The sequence below is a fragment of the Penicillium chermesinum genome, assembly GCF_028974085.1.
Source record: "Penicillium chermesinum strain IBT 19713 chromosome Unknown utg000002l:1.0-5270490.0:1.0-5274688.0, whole genome shotgun sequence".
NCBI lineage: Eukaryota > Fungi > Ascomycota > Eurotiomycetes > Eurotiales > Aspergillaceae > Penicillium > Penicillium chermesinum.
The window spans coordinates 4555056-4570635 of NW_026695312.1; the positions used below are offsets into that span (position 1 = coordinate 4555056).

General features: G+C 51.6%; 6 protein-coding genes across 6 annotated transcripts; 2 read left to right on the forward strand and 4 right to left on the reverse strand.

Moving 5' to 3' along the window:
* Nucleotides 1–245: 245 nt before the first annotated feature.
* On the reverse strand, nucleotides 246–2089 carry N7468_002581 (mitochondrial-processing protease subunit alpha; the record flags this gene model as incomplete). Its single annotated transcript, XM_058471878.1, is given in 3 exon segments — nucleotides 246–1127; nucleotides 1141–1905; nucleotides 1964–2089. Coding segments are annotated over 3 exon segments (1773 nt in total), but the record flags the coding sequence as incomplete, so codon positions are not given.
* Nucleotides 2090–2678: 589 nt separating this feature from the next.
* N7468_002582 (Malonamoyl-CoA synthetase vrtB) lies at nucleotides 2679–4684 on the reverse strand (the record flags this gene model as incomplete). Its single annotated transcript, XM_058471879.1, has 2 exons — nucleotides 2679–4325; nucleotides 4457–4684. 2 exons carry the CDS (start codon nucleotides 4682–4684, stop codon nucleotides 2679–2681), a joined length of 1875 nt encoding a protein of 624 aa, XP_058335020.1.
* A 1744-nt stretch (nucleotides 4685–6428) lies between these two features.
* Nucleotides 6429–8462, forward strand: lcb2 (putative serine palmitoyltransferase 2; the record flags this gene model as incomplete). The annotated part of the gene is made up of 1 exon (XM_058471880.1): nucleotides 6429–8462. One exon carries the CDS (start codon nucleotides 6429–6431, stop codon nucleotides 8460–8462), a length of 2034 nt encoding a protein of 677 aa, XP_058335021.1.
* A 1206-nt stretch (nucleotides 8463–9668) lies between these two features.
* N7468_002584 (PQ-loop repeat-containing protein) lies at nucleotides 9669–10967 on the reverse strand (the record flags this gene model as incomplete). Its single annotated transcript, XM_058471881.1, has 1 exon — nucleotides 9669–10967. One exon carries the CDS (start codon nucleotides 10965–10967, stop codon nucleotides 9669–9671), a length of 1299 nt encoding a protein of 432 aa, XP_058335022.1.
* Nucleotides 10968–11402: 435 nt separating this feature from the next.
* N7468_002585 (uncharacterized protein) lies at nucleotides 11403–12047 on the reverse strand (the record flags this gene model as incomplete). Its single annotated transcript, XM_058471882.1, has 3 exons — nucleotides 11403–11761; nucleotides 11808–11821; nucleotides 11887–12047. The coding sequence occupies 3 exons, from the start codon at nucleotides 12045–12047 to the stop codon at nucleotides 11403–11405; spliced, it is 534 nt and encodes a 177-aa protein (XP_058335023.1).
* A 2665-nt stretch (nucleotides 12048–14712) lies between these two features.
* N7468_002586 (putative vacuolar transporter chaperon Vtc1) lies at nucleotides 14713–15278 on the forward strand (the record flags this gene model as incomplete). The annotated part of the gene is made up of 2 exons (XM_058471883.1): nucleotides 14713–14746; nucleotides 14932–15278. 2 exons carry the CDS (start codon nucleotides 14713–14715, stop codon nucleotides 15276–15278), a joined length of 381 nt encoding a protein of 126 aa, XP_058335024.1.
* Nucleotides 15279–15580: the final 302 nt, after the last annotated feature.

A 15580-nucleotide genomic window follows, 5' to 3' on the forward strand; every position in this document is an offset into this window, starting at 1 on the left:
TGGGTGAAGCGCGCCCGAGATGGAACCGACTTTTTTGCCGGGCAAAAGCGGCGAGAGCTTGGACCCGCCGGGTGTTTCTTACATAGCCACTCGTTACTGCTACAACTGAACTGGATAATCAAAAGAGTATTCTACAAGTTGAATGTCTAAATTACATGGTCCTGACCTGAGTATTTGACCGCACCACATGAAGCTCAAAGGATCTGTCTAGCTAAATGTGTGCAGTTGTCAGGAGGTTCAAGAAACTAGCGCCGACCGAGCTTCCACCGCGCAATTCGCTCCTGAATTTCTTCCCAGGGGAAAGCCCGACGTCGGTATCCTTCTAGCTCGCCTTCCTGCATGACTACAGTGGGCTTTCCGGTGCCTTGACCTTGATTCTGCACCTGGCCGCCGAAGACTTGGCGCGCGACGCGGCGGAGGTCTTCGACAGTCAGAGACTCAATAGCATCGCACATCTCCTTTACACCAACCTTGCGGCCATGTACTTGGACTTGGCGACCAAGATCTTCGAGTTCGACCATGCGAGATTCAAGGTTCATCAGCAGAGACGAACGCAGCTGGTTCTTGGCGCGGTTGACCTCTTGGGTTTGGAGAGAACTATATCCGGAATCTAGAGTAAGGGCCTGCAGCTCCCGGCACATCACCTCGAGCATCTCCGTGGTGCGGGTGGGGCTACAGGATGCGGAGATGCCGAAGATTCCGCTGTCGGTATAGCTGTGGTTGAAGGCCATGCAGCTCTCCACCCAGCCGTGCTGGTTGAGTACATTCGTATAGAGTCGCGAGTACATACCCTTACCAGGACCTCCAGCCGAGAAAGAGCCACCGCCACCGAGCAGGGTTTGCAAGGTAGCTAGGGCGTAGATATCGGGGGATGATATGGGGAGAGCCTCGAAGGCAAGGTGGATATGGCTGAGACGAGGAAGCATGGGGTTGGCAGGTGGTGGAATGGGAGGAAGGGCCATGAAACCACCAGTGTAGTGTGCAGGGCGACGAAGGTCCAACGCGGAGGACTCGACAAGAGAGGGGTGGAGGGGCTCGACAGGCGGCATGGTTTTGGGATGAAGTGGAGAGTTTCTTGAGGAATGGGAGCTTTGATAGGAGCGAAGAGTGGGTGTTTTGCGAAGCGGCTGGGCTGGTTACAGTAGACGATGGGGTGAACTGGGGCACCGTGGGAACCTGGCCTTCCTTGGCGGCAGCATTAGAGTCGGAGAGGGTTGTGTCAATCCCAGAGCCTGATAGAACTGGGCCTTTGCTGTGAGCAACGTCGCTGCTTCGCATATCTCCGAAGTATTGCTCAGTGAGCTTGACAGCTTCGGCATGCGGTACACCGGCAAATGAGACCACCATGCGGTCCGGGTTGAAAAAGACCTCACGATAGCGCTCGACTGTCGCCTTGTTGATCTCTCCCAATCTTTCGGCAGGGCACAAGAGAGGGTTACCGAGGGTGTTGTCCTTATAAGCCGTCATGTGAACTAACTCGGGGAGGATAAGCTCTGGCTTGGCCCAAATCTCTCCAATCTCGTATTCGGCGGTAGCAAGTTGGTCGAGGACTTCCTCCTCGGTGATGAGAGGATCACGGATTGTCTCAGCGAGGAGACCCAGTGTGGTGGGGACTGCAGAGTTGAAGCTGGCCGACTGGTACATCAAAGTCTCTCGTGATGAAGCACATTGGATGTTGCCACCTAATGCCTCCAAAACTTCCAACATTTCATCTGCGGTACGAGACTTGGTTGATTTAAAGGCTAGACGGTCCATTATATGGCTAACTCCACGCAAACTCGCATCTTCATAACGTGATCCCGCATCGACGTAAACGCCAACACCTGCGAAGGGACCCGGTAATGACTCTGAGGCGACTCGAATTCCGTTTGGTAGGGTCGTGATCTCATCGAGCTCTGCAGGGTCCTTGAGACAAAGACGATTAATACAATATCCCCATGGACATGTAGAACATGAGCCATACCTTGGCCGAATTGTTCAGCGTAGCAAAGCTTCTGGACGCTGAGCGTGGAACCCGCGCCAAGGGCTTTTTGGATTGCACCGCCCGCAGGCAGACCGACGCATATTTGCGCTCATCTCGGCACGCAAGCTGTTCGGGAAAAGGAAAACGTTGAGGACGCCTTCCTTGCGAATAGCAGTGAGAGTCGGAAAACTGCGCGCGCCGCAGAATCAAATCCGGAGTGAAACGCCGATTCGATGACTAAGCATGGACTGATGCTCCAGGGCTCCAGGGCTCCAGGGCTCTTGCCTTGGACTTTTGAGACAAATACGAAAGGAGGGCTCTGTGGAAAGCTCAATCCGCTTTTTCTTCTGCTATTAATAATATACTTTATAAAGAAGTCGACTTCGGGGGTTTCTGGCTCTGTATCGAGTTGCTGATGTGATGGCGGCAATCTAGAACAATGACGACATGCTTGTATATACACCTGGCAACCTTTCATAAATTCTATCATTCCGAGTCTCATTACTTTATTCCTCCCAATTTTGTAGACGAAACATTCAAGTCCGCACACATGATGTACTAGCAGCAAGGGACTGGCCACACAATCAGGCATTTTCAGAAGCCCAGTTGCGATACCATTCCAGACACGAAGCATTTGCAACGCTGGCTCCAATCTTGATATTCAGGCCACAGAGAATCTGCTTGACAGCATTTTCTACCTTTTTGCCATTAGAAGTCACTGGGATCTCAGGACAAGAATCGATGATGCCAGGAACATGACGAGCACTGAGCTCTTTGCGAATGACGGACTGAATCCGGCTCGAGAGCTCTGGCATGGTAACGGACTTGCCAGGGAGAGTTTAACAAAGAGGACCACGGTCTCGTCAGAGTCAATACCCTCGCGTCTCCGGCCAACACACAGAGAATCCTCGATCTCATCGGCAAAATGCTTGAGAAGGACATTGTATATCTCGGCACTTCCGAATCGAACACCAGATGGCTTGAGAACGCCGTCACTGCGACCTAACATCACAACACCACCCGTGACAGGATTCACACGCACAAAATCTCCATGATGCCAGATGTTGGGACCGAAGACGTCGAAGTAGCTTTTCCTGTATTTTTCGAGCCCTTTGGGGCCTGGTGGCCAGAACATGACCGGCTGCGCTGGGAAAGGCACGGTGCAGACCAGATCGCCAGGCTCGCCCGAAGCACTGATATCATTGCCAGCAGGATCAAAAGCCGTGACAGCCATTCCAAGAGAGCGACATTGGATCTCTCCTTTGTACACTGGAAGTATCGGGCAGCCAGAACAGAACAGAGACAAGATATCTGTACCGCCAGTGATAGAGCCCAGCATGATGTCGGGATGGATAGAAGCGTAAACATACTCGAAAGTTGATGGTGCTAACGGAGATCCAGTGCTGAAGATCGCCTTGAGCGTGCTAAGAGAAACTGGACGATGTGCATGCTTGGAAGGATTCAAGGCCGCTTGCTCCAGCACGGAGAGGTATTTCGCCGAGGTACCAAAATGGGTAATCTGAAGCTCTTCAATGAGACGTGGCATGGCCATTTCTCCATTTCCCCCCTCAACATCGAAGGGCCGGAATGGCGAGCCGTCGTAGAGAACAATGGTAGCACCGCTGGCCAAGCCTGAGACTAGCCAGTGCCACATCATCCAAGTAGTAGTGGTGAAGTAGAAAAGACGATCTCCAGGTCGGAGATCACAGTGGAGAAGATGCTCTTTCTTATGCTGCAATAGCGTGCCCAAGGACCCATGAACAATTGGTTTTGGGGCACCTGTGGTGCCCGAGGAATAAAGGATGTAGACTGGGTGATCTGGCGGCAAGCTCGCAAATTCCAAAGATGCGCTTTCATTTTGAACAGCAGATTGGAAGTCATTATATGTTACAACCTTTCCATTCGCAGGCCGGACCCCTTCAAACTTGAAATCCACGTCCTTGGCAGTCTCGAAGACCACCAAGACTTCAAGAAATGGTAAATCAGCGACTATCTCGCGCACCTTAGCATGAGAGCCATGGACCTTGCCATTGTAAAGAGAAGCATGGTCGGCAAAAAGGATCTTGGGCTCAATCTGCTTCAGACGCTCCAGGACCGCATGCACACCAGTATCTGGCGAGACGCCCGTCCAGTAGGCACCAATCGAAGTGGTCGCCAGCATAGCTACCACGGTGTTGGCATGATTTCCAACAAAGCCAGCTACACGATCATTGGTCTGCAAACCGGCTTCCTTCAAGGCATTGGCGCATTGCCGGACTCGCTCTCTCAGCTCCTTCCACGAGATGAATTCGCGGTCTGCTTCGGTAGCGCCGATGATGGCAACATCGTTCTCATCTGGGGCATTAGCTGGGTACAAGAGATTCTCAGCAAAGTTCAACTTGCTGCCCTCAAAGAAATCTGGCCGAGGAAGAGAGTCTTGCTTGATTCTAGGACCTGAGGTTCCTTCAGTATTACGTTGGTTTGCACGAGTATAGGCAGTAGAAGCCGCCTTACCTGTTTATATGGCCTGTGAGCTTTGATCTGCGTGTAGTGCCAAATTTCCTCCCAGAACTTGGCGGGTTCTGAAATACTCCATTGCCATAGAGCATTGTAATCCTTCAAGGGGATGTCATATTTCTGGCCAACCTTCGACATAAAGTCATAGATTTGAGTTTTTTCTCGGGACGAAGGTCTCCAGAGTTCCTTCGCCCCTAGGCTTCCCTGCTCGTCGCTGTGTGGCATAGTTCCTCTCAGAGGGCGCTAGAGAGGACAGCGAGAAATTAATGGTGGTACCGAGCTTGAGCTTAGGGGTTGAGTATTTAGTTCTAGTCCCCAGGGAGAACCTTGAAGAGATAGAAAGACGCTAGGAAGTGATGTACCGGTGTACTCTGCAGAGCTCAGAGCTTCTCGGTAAATAAAGGTACAGGAGACTTGGTGGGCGGGGCGGCTGAAGTCGGGTACAGTGTAGCCGCCGATTCCCGCAAGTACACAGTTCAATGGTTTGCCAATTATGACAATGCTGGCAGTTGAGGCTAGAACGATGAGGGCTTCAAAAGGAGAGATTGTCTGATAGAAAATAAAAGAATCAATGGCTCTGAATGATCAAAGAAGGTCACTTCCTACGCGATGCGATTCTGTGCCGTTCTACAAGTACGAGACTGCGGAATGCGGAACGCGGGAGCAACATTGGCGGCCTGAGGCTTGGGCCTCGACCGTTTGCGTGCTCGTGTCTTCTTCTGCGGCTCTTCATGTCACACCGAGCTGCAGGGGCTGCCAAAGGAGTGCTGCATACTTCCTAGGGGCCTGCTGGAATCTTACTCGATATAAAACCATAGAGAGATACCCCTATACTGCGTAGTGCCCCTGAAAACTACATGACATGCATAAGTTTTTTCAAGTTTGTAACGAGTTATGCTAATATTAAAGCCCTGCGTAGTGCCATCTGGGCAGGTGAGTTTCCACTTTGCAAGATCCATGGTTATACTAGGGACCTGCCGGGGCTGACTTTCTGGGCCTGGACGTCTTTGACGACGCAAGAGTTACATTGACAGTCACACTTGAGCTATGTGCAGGGGCAATGGGCAAGCAACTTTTATCAAGCACTGGGCGGGCAATACTCGGAGCCGAAAAAAGAGGCACAGGGGAATAGACTGAAAATCGGAACCTGGAACCTGGGCCGAGCAAGGCAAGATGCAAGAAAATTTAAACAAGATTAAAGAAAAACTGGTACCGCAGCCGTAAGTTGGCCTGTTACAATGCAGGTTGGCCAATAATGACACAATACAACCGTATCAGCCACGTTTCCTTCTGTCCAATTTTACCATCAATACCAGGAGACACTATCACTGTCCCATCATCCACTTTTGAGTAACTCTTTTCCTCACCCTCACCCCTACCGTCACCCCTATTGCCTTCCAGTTTCCTCTTGTGCATGGGAGACCATTGGGCTCGGTTTTGTCTTGAAGGTCGACTTGCACTCTGAAGTCCCTGTTCATTCCCTAGTCCACGTGTTAAGCCACAATCCTGCTTAGCCTGCCGGAGCTCCCGGCACTTCCTCCACCCCCGACCATAGTCTTGAAATAGCGTACGTTCTAAAGCCTGCTTGACTCTTTCTACACTTCACTCCACTTCAGCCCTTCTTGCCAACTCTTCTGGGAGACTGCCCCCCAAGGACAGTCCATCGAATTGTTCGAGACTGCAGCTCCCCTTTTCGAGGACGATCAGCTAACTCCTCAGCCTCGACTCCAGGTTGTCTCCACAGGCCTTTTTGAATTCCAAATTCCAACACAACCCGCAGACACAAGAGCGGTGACTTGGACTCAGCTATACACTTACGGTCTACGGTATCGCCTTTCGTGGGTGGCCCCTGCCTCTATCGTCGGTGTAGACGCGTGAAGAAACTTGCACGCCCCTAACTTCCCGACGGCCAAAAAACCCCCGTTCCATCCCAACACGGCTTATCCCCGATTCGCTGCTTCCCTCTGCGATGCCTCGTCGGTTTAGCGGTAACTCCTTGAACGATACCTCTTCTAATTCCTCTTCCTTTTCGCCTTCCTCCGGAAAGGGCGGAACCGCCATCAAAGCGTCCTCGGTCAAGTCCAACCGCCTGTCCCAATTCTTCTCGGTCTCTCCTAAGCCCAAGGGCGAGTCGCAATCAACACAGGTGACCTCTCAACCGACCGGCGGGGATACAAACACCTCAGGGCCGCTTAGCTCGGCCTCACTGTCCTTACCGACCATCTCTTTGTCCACCGCAACTGCGGACAATCCAACCATGGACGAGCGATCGCCGACCACTCTTTTCCAGCCCCCTACGCCGGAAGAGGCTCGTCGACAGGCCAGACAAAATGCTCAGTTCGGTCCGATTAGTCACCCCAGTCATCGATACTCGAGTCGGCACCCTGGTGGTGTTTTCCCGGAGCCGGTGATGGACGAGCCGCCGTATTATTACTTGCTCACCACCTATATCAGCTATTTAATCCTAATTGCTTTCGGGCATGTCCGTGATTTCTTCGGCAAGCGCTTCCGCGAAGAGAACTACCGGCACCTCAAGCCTCGTAACGGATACGGTGCTCTCAACAGCGATTTCGATAACTTCTACGTGCGCCGCCTGAAGCTGCGTATCAATGACTGTTTCGAGCGTCCCGTGACCGGCGTTCCTGGTCGTTACATTACTCTGATCGACCGTGGTACCGACGATTACAACCGACACTTCTATCTGACTGGCACTCAAACTGATACATTGAACTTGAGCTCCTACAACTACCTTGGATTCGCCCAATCAGAAGGCCCATGTGCCGACATGTCAGAAGAGTCTGTCCGGAAGTATGGCATCAGCACTCCCAGCACCCGCGCGGAGGTCGGCACCCAGGATCTCCATCTTGAAGTCGAAGACTTGATTGCCAAGTTTGTTGGCAAGGAAGCTTCCATGGTGTTCTCTATGGGATTCGGTACCAACGCAACTATCTTCCCCGTCTTGGTTAACAAGGGCTGTCTTATCATCTCAGACGAGTTGAACCACGCATCCATTCGTTTTGGTGCCCGTCTCTCCGGTGCCTCGATTGCCATGTTCAAGCATAACGACATGAAGGATTTGGAAATCAAGCTTCGTGAGGCGATTTCTCAAGGACAGCCCCGTACTCACCGACCTTGGAAGAAAATTCTCGTTGTCGTTGAGGGTCTGTACTCTATGGAGGGCTCTATGTGCAATCTTCCCGGTCTTGTTGCTCTGAAACACCGATATAAGTTTAACCTTTTCGTTGACGAGGCTCACTCTATCGGAGCTGTTGGTCCTCTCGGTCGTGGTGTATGTGATTATTTCAGCATTGACACTGCGGAGGTTGATGTTCTCATGGGAACCTTGACCAAGTCGTTCGGTGCCAACGGCGGCTACATTGCAGCAGACAAGGTCATGATCGATAAACTTCGTGCCACCAACCCTGGTGTCTTCTTCGCAGAGGCTCCCGCACCACCAGTGCTCACTCAGATCTCTTCTGCTCTTCGCATCATCAAAGGCGACCTTGTTCCTGGCCAGGGTGAGGAGCGTTTGCAACGATTGGCTTTCAATTCCCGCTACCTCCGCCTCGGGCTGAAACGTCTTGGCTTTATAGTATACGGTCACGATGATTCACCAATCATTCCAATCCTTCTCTTCAACCCTGCCAAGATGCCTGCATTCTCCCATGAGATGCTTCGACGAAAGATTTCCGTCGTCGTTGTCGGGTATCCAGCCACCCCACTGGTCTCGTCTCGCGCGCGTTTCTGTGTATCCGCTGCCCACACTAAGGACGATCTTGACCGAGTCCTGACTGCCTGTGACGAGATTGGCAACGTCCTTCAATTGAAGTTCTCTACCGGCATCGCTGGCGGTGCTCTCCCTCCTGCAGAGGAAATGGCTCCCCCGCCCGAGATGGAGAAAGAGTGGCAGCGCAAGCGCAGCGCCAAAATCAGCCCTCCTCGCTGGCGCGTTGAAGATGTCATTCGACGCGGAGCCCAGGATGTCAAGTCACCACTGTACTAGGTTTGGCTTTCCTCGTTATGTGACACTGCCATGATGCGATCTTGAGGTTTTGAGATTCTCCCCCCCCGCCGGGTCTCGGTTCGTGCTGGTCACGCCGTGTCGCAGTTTAATAATCCCGATGTGCCCACCTCTTTCGTGTCTATTCTTCCCCATTCTTCCCCCGGTCCCTATTCATCTTGCTTTTGGTGCTTTCTACATCCTTTGCTCTTTTGCGAGAGGAGTTAGAAAGTGTTCTGGTATTGGGAATGAATGAGAAATTGGGTGGCCTAACTAGAGAACAACCAACCCCCAAGAAGAATTCCGGCCGTGATATTCGAACTCAGCAACGAATGAATATGCCCCTTTTTTCTTATATGATCCCCTTCCTCCCATGAAACGTTCCCCCCATTTGCCTTGCATACAAACTCTTTTAATCGGCCATGTCCCCTTTCTCTGTCACCATTATTATGTTTAGAACATTGTGCCACTATGGCTTGTCTATGTTTTCTCTTGCATACGGAGCACCGGCTTTTTTTTGCCGTGCCCTGCCCTTTCGCTCTAGGAAGCCCTCGTTGTACCATATCCCAAGGCCGTGCCCATGTTGCTTGATCTGGGAAGATACCGAAACCATTTGTTTTGCTACACGGGGCTGTTGGTCGCTTAACATTCTGGTGGGCTCGTGCTCATTGCCTCTTGAGGCTGTTCAAAACTATTTGTTCATAATAAGGAAGATTCTGCCTGTTGCCGCAAGACTTGTGTCTGATTATTCTGCCTCAACTTGTAGCTTACCAGCACTGGTTCCGAGCCTGTAAAAGGAAGACCTGTTACGCGGCGATCATTATCAGTATCTACTTTGACGAGGCTAGATGTTTCCCTGCCATTCTTGATTCATCCATGAGAAATAGTGTATGCATAAAACCCCCGCTATATACAAGACGGGATATAGCGACAGTAACTCGACCTGTAGATAAAGCTCTGTGTATCCAGGTCCCAACCCAACGCCCAGAATGACTGAAAATCCCAGATGCATGGCATGCACGACAAAGAGAAGACCCGAAATGCAGATTGAGACCAAACCATCGAGTGGCCCATGCAACCGCAACAAAAGAAATCATAATAGGTTCCAACGAACCCAGCCAAATCATAAATCGTTATATAGCCTCTTGTCTGAGCCGTCTCGGCGAGACAATCAGCAACGCACTTCTCCCCAGACACCTCGCAATGCAATCACACAGTCCCATACCGCCCCTGGTCCGCCCCCAGCAAAGCCTGCCCCTCACGCTCATTCTGGACCCTTACAGGTGACGCAGACGGAATCCATCCTCTCATCCACCCTCTCACACGACGCCAACGGCTGCGTCCCCGCTTAGGCCCCATCTCATCCGAGCTAACGAAACTCTGGTCATCCACCTCCTCATCAGCCCCGTACATCAGGAACTGCACGCCCATAAAGCCGTCCAGTCCCAGCACCCCGAACGCCCCGAGGAAGAACGGCAGCGACCGCCCGATCCACTCCCACCGGTCATTCCCGTGGAAATCGGCCCAGCCGCCACCGCCATAGGGTGGGAAGTCGGACCACGCGTTGGGATTCGTCGCGAGCGAGGCCGAGTAGAAGAAGTTGCCGCTGAAGGCAGCCATGAAGAGCAGCGGGGATAGGCCCTCTGTGCTTTTACGCAGGTAGTTCTTATACAGCTGGGGTGGCCGCGAACCGAGGTACAGCAGGGTGGAGAGCCAGGAGATTATGCGGCCGATGACTTCGATTATTGTTTCGCGGGGAGCGTCATAGATAGGAGGGTGCGGATCCGGGCTGCCTGCTGGGCTGGCATTTGCGACGACGGCGCAGAGAAGTGAGGCGAGGAGCATTGTGCGAGGGAGGGCAAAGGGAGGGCTTGTTGCGCTTGTGCCGAGGCGTGTTGGGCGCGAGTGTCTCTTCTCATTTGTGTAGTAAGTGGAGCGGCCGGGCGTGGAAGTGAGGGTTGAGCCTGTTTGCACGCCCATGTCGTGCACTTCTGGGTGTTTGTGGGTTATATTGACAGGGCCTTGCGGAGTGTTTGGGCCGGGCAAAGGCTTCGCAGACCGCGGGTCGGAGTCATGGTAGTGCTCGTGATGGTGGACCTCGGGGTAACCGCCGTAGTGACGGGACTTATAGTGGGTGTACCAGAAAAATTGTATGACGAGCGCTAGGTCGACGAAGACGTAGTAGCTGGCTACTATGACTTGCCACCCTGCTTGGCGGGTGAAGAGGGCTCCGACGAGGTTGCTTGCGTCTCCGGCGCACCAGATGATGAGGAAAAAGATAGATAGGCCGGACGTTGATTGGAGCTGGTAGTTCTTGTAGATTTGGGGCAGCTGGGCGAACAGCCATGAGACAATACTCAGGATCCCGAGAACGGAGGAGATCAGCGCTAGTGGTGTGGGGAGGCAAATGTGGAGGTGTGAGGAGATAGCGGTCAGGAGGGGTGACGAGGGCTCGCAGTGCTCTGGAAGCACCCCGGATGGGAGGTGTTGTAGTAATGGAGGCACCATGATCTCGAGAACAGATCTATAATCTCTTTGTTGCTAGGGCGAGGGTCTGGGTTCTTTATGGACTGCACAGCAAGGGAGGGGGGGAAGGGAAGAGGAGATGGGCCGGCAGTCTACTTCAAGCTTTAAGACTGAAAGAGAGATAAATTTAAGAAGAAAGGACAGACGAGAAGCACTCAGCCCAGCAAGTTAAGGGGAGTGTGAACAAGTCACGCCGATGCAGCACGAGGGGTGGGAGCTGAACCCGGGGCTTATCATTGACTCATGAGATAAGCTAGATCTAGCCTATCACGGAGGCGATGTGGGGGAATGCGCAGATCCGAACCCTTGACACATTTGTATTGACGACTCGAGATAAGATACATTACGACTGGGGTTGGGGTTCACGTTACTGCGTATACCAGATCTGCCAGGTCTCCCAGATCTCTTGTCTAATCCTCACAGCAACACCGCTGCGGCCAAGATCCCCGCCGCGCCAAGGAGGCTGCTGGCCACGGCCGTGTGGGAAGCGGCTCCGGGGAAGTTCGGCTTATCGGATCCACTTTCGCTGGGGCATTCGCTCTGAATCCATGATTTGACGCTGGACGGCAGGTCACTGTACCAGCTGGGGTAGTGTCCATGCTCAATCTCGTTTGCGATGGACGAAGCGGCCGAGGGATTGGCCATCTGCGAGAGGAATGACTCCGGCACCGCGGTGGCAAGCACAGACGCGATAGAGGCCGGAGGTTGGCCTGGGTATGAAGTGACGGAAGGGCCCTTGGAGCCACTGGCCAGTGCAGTATTGGAGGCAACAGCGGCTATCGAATGGTCACCCAAGTTGGAGGTCAGGGGGGCTCAGGTTACCATTGTCCGCCTCTCTGTTCGTGTAAGCGTAGAACTTATGTTTCCCCAAAAATAATTAGCCAAGGGGAATGTAACATACAAACTGGAAAGCTCGGCATAGTAAGCGCTACTGTACACACTGTTATAGATGCTGCTGTACTCAGAGTCGCCGGGGTCGGTCTCATACTGCTTCTTCTCCAGCTGGGCGACAGCAATGGCAGAAACAGGTAAGAGGAAAAAGGCAAGGGGCTTGGTGTGCATTTTGGTATTTGTTGATTAAGTGTCAGGCCCTGAAAATGCCGATTACGGGTGGAAGAACGACTGCTGGAGAGAATCGTCGATTTGCACCACAGGTCGGGGTGATCTGCCCTTTTAACCCTCAAGAGCCTTCTGCAATACCCACACAAGAGGCTGAAAACCTGTGTGCTCCGGACATTGTCCCTATTGACCGTCCCAAGCCTCTGGCGGATCATGGTGCTCCAAAGCGAGTCTGGAATCTCTTCGAGATACCGAAAATTCAAGCCAAACCTAATCAGGGTCAATCCATGGGCCACCAAGGAGCCGTCCAGTCCTAAAATAGATAAAGGAGCGCTCCAAGGTCGGTATGATCCAGACTAAGCCTGGCGTACCTGAGGTGGCGCTCTCGATTTCGTATCCCTGGGGAATAGGGGTATACATAGGGCTCCGGCGCCGTTGGGGAGCTGACGACCTCAAATGGTCTGTGGACTCTAGATGCAGGGAAATGCCATTCTAGACCTGCAGTCTCGTGCATAGATGCTATTGGCCTAGTAGAGACCTACATCTTGGCTGTCGAGTGCTTGGGAGGACCTACATCGACATAGAATTAAACTAATGTGGGCGGTGCAGATGGGATACAAGGTGCAAGGTGGGTAAAAATCAGTAAGACGAGTGAGATAAAGATTTATGTGCCGGTTCAGACTCCTCTGAGAAACCGCCGAGACTTGTAAGTAAATTCAGCCCTAAGTGTCTAAACGCCTTCAAGCATGAAGAAAGGCGTTGCGTGCAAAAGTTCGAACCGTTCCATGACGAGTTCTCAAGGTCGGAAATAGGCAGAAATCGCCGACAAACCAGGCTCCACCGTGACATGTAGGGGATTTTTTTCCCAAGCTTATCGACTCGACACTGATGTGGTGATTACCAGTACTACAATAGGGGGCAAACGTCTGTGTGCATACCGCTTCACCTACCCCGTCAAATAATGATGTATATTCACGGTTATATATCCTACACCACCAATCCTTATTGGATCATACTAAAATTAAATATATTGAATAATCAGATTTATATACAGACTTCTCCTGCTCAATATCTTGCATAATAACCCTGGTTTGTATACAATCTATCTATCCTTCTTTCTATACTCCATATCAATCTTCGTCTGGTCTAACACATCCTCTATAGCATTAAAACACTCTTTAAAATAAGCCGGATCCTCTTCAGATCTTCCTATCTATATAAGGTCTTTAAATATCTAAAGAAGTTAACATTTTAGTAGTTTCCAGACCAGTTCAATAAGATTAAGATCAGGCGAGTATACAGGCCAATCTTTAATATATATCCTGTGCTCTTTAACCCAAACCTGTATATCTTTCGCTATATAGATCTTTCTATTATTTTGCTAAAATATCATTTCAGATTGATCGTGATCGATTCCATGGGGAAGGTGTAGGAGAAAAAATAAAAATGTGGGTGGCTGTTAGGGTGATGGTAATGGGGCTGAGTGCACACAGACTTTTGGCCGGGTGGTGTAGGACTATTCCCGACTCGCGAAATTCCAATTCATTGTTCAAATGCAAAGGCCAATAAAGGTCAGCTGTGGTCGCGTGCTGTCCTGCCGGAAACGGAAGGTTATCCTCTTCTCGAGAAGGGAGCATCCGCGGCTCAAGTGCGCTTTATCAGCTTGAGCGACTGTGGACTTTGAGAATACCTAGGTAGTCCGCACTATTTCCGGGTGAACATTTGTATATCTCGAGGGAGGTTAAAGGATTCCAGCATGTGATCCGTTATGGTTGATTGGCCGGTGATGTGGGTGCAATCGCTCCCAAAGAGGACCTACAATCTGCTACCAAGCTGCGATTGACTAGGTGCAATCAATTACATGGTCAATTATCTCGTGCTTGAGCTGCCCAATAATATTCGAGCACAGAGATCTAAATACTGTGTCTAAATTTAGGGGAAGGCGGTGGCCGGTCTAGGCAAAGCTAGCGTTAAGCTGGGTAGTTGTCACCACACGCTTTGTTCCAGTTACGAAGACGCCTCCCGACTCGCGGAAGACACTTGGAGGACACTCGGTGTTCGAGTAGTAATGGCCTCCTTCAGCCGTACCCTATCCTATTTTCGAGCCTATCATAGAATAGGCTTCACAGTAATTGAGTCAAGCGCCTCTCATGGATACATCCTTAGCCCAACTGGGCTAGGCGGTATTTCGAAGGCACCCAATACCGTTGGGCTTAGCGGCTGCAGACTTTGCGAGTCGGCTTCGGGGATCCCGAGCTTCAGGGCTACCTGGAATTGATCCTATAGAATGGGGGGGGGGGGTGAATTGGCAGCCAATAACGGATTGTGTGTATGGAATGTAGAACACCGTATGGGATTGCTTGTTTCAGATTCGTAGAAATAGATTGTAAAAAGCCCAAAAGGCCCCAAAGGTCCCATGAAAGCGAGTGAAACGATAGCAAATGACCGCCGCACGTGCAGGCGGCACATCAAGCTATGCTGGACGCTAAACCCAAAACAGCCGAGCTAGCGCGGGCCTCGAATTTCCCTCGTCATCGCGGGGATTGGCCGCTCGGGTTTTACTCTCTGCTATCATTTCCTCCTCCAAATCCTCGTCTTTGACGATTTTCTCGGTCCTCACTATACTCAGGGCTACAGCTTCCCCCGGACTCGACTTCTTCCCTGCACAATGTCTTCACAGCCTCTTCTCCAGACCGCGCCCGGTAAGTCGAGCTCTCTCTTGCTTTAGATAACCCGTACATCTCTGGAGCTCTGGCCGCCAAAAGATCAGAAGCTTCACAGGTACCATTCTCCCGATTCCCCGGCGGCCAGTCTTGATATGTCCAAGGATTTGCGTGTCGGTCACTGTCTTTGAGATCTCCAAGCTAATATTAGGTTCCTCTTTCAGGCAAGCGGATCGCTCTTCCTACCCGTGTCGAGCCCAAAGTCTTCTTCGCCAATGAGCGAACCTTTCTCTCATGGCTCAATTTCACCGTCATTTTGGGCGGTCTTGCCGTTGGTTTGCTGAACTTTGGCGACCGAATTGGCCGCATTTCTGCCGCCCTCTTCACCGTCATCGCCATGGCGGCTATGATATACGCCGTCGTTACATTCCACTGGCGAGCCCAGAGTATCAGGCGCCGCGGACAAAGCGGGTTTGATGATCGCTTTGGCCCGACTATTCTGGCTATTGCTCTCCTGGCCGCCGTCGTGGTGAATTTCATCCTGCGCATCCAAGATTCCGAGTCCCAATAAGACAGTCGGGATCGTGCTTTTCTTCTAGCGTTGATTGGGGTCTGGGGTCTTTTTTCCTGCTATGTCCAAACTCGTTTACTCATTGGGAAATGTCCTCGCTATCATCTCTATATATTTGGGACTATGGCGCCGCTGGTTGTATTTCATCTGTCTTGGTGGTGTCTTGTTTCATGATGTTATTGAGTCCGCTCATATGCCAATAGGACCAATTGAAGCATTTATGACCCAGAGTCTGACCTTCATAACCAACGATAAAATCTCAGAAGCTAGTCTGCTCGCCGAATTCCAGTTGGTCTTCCAAT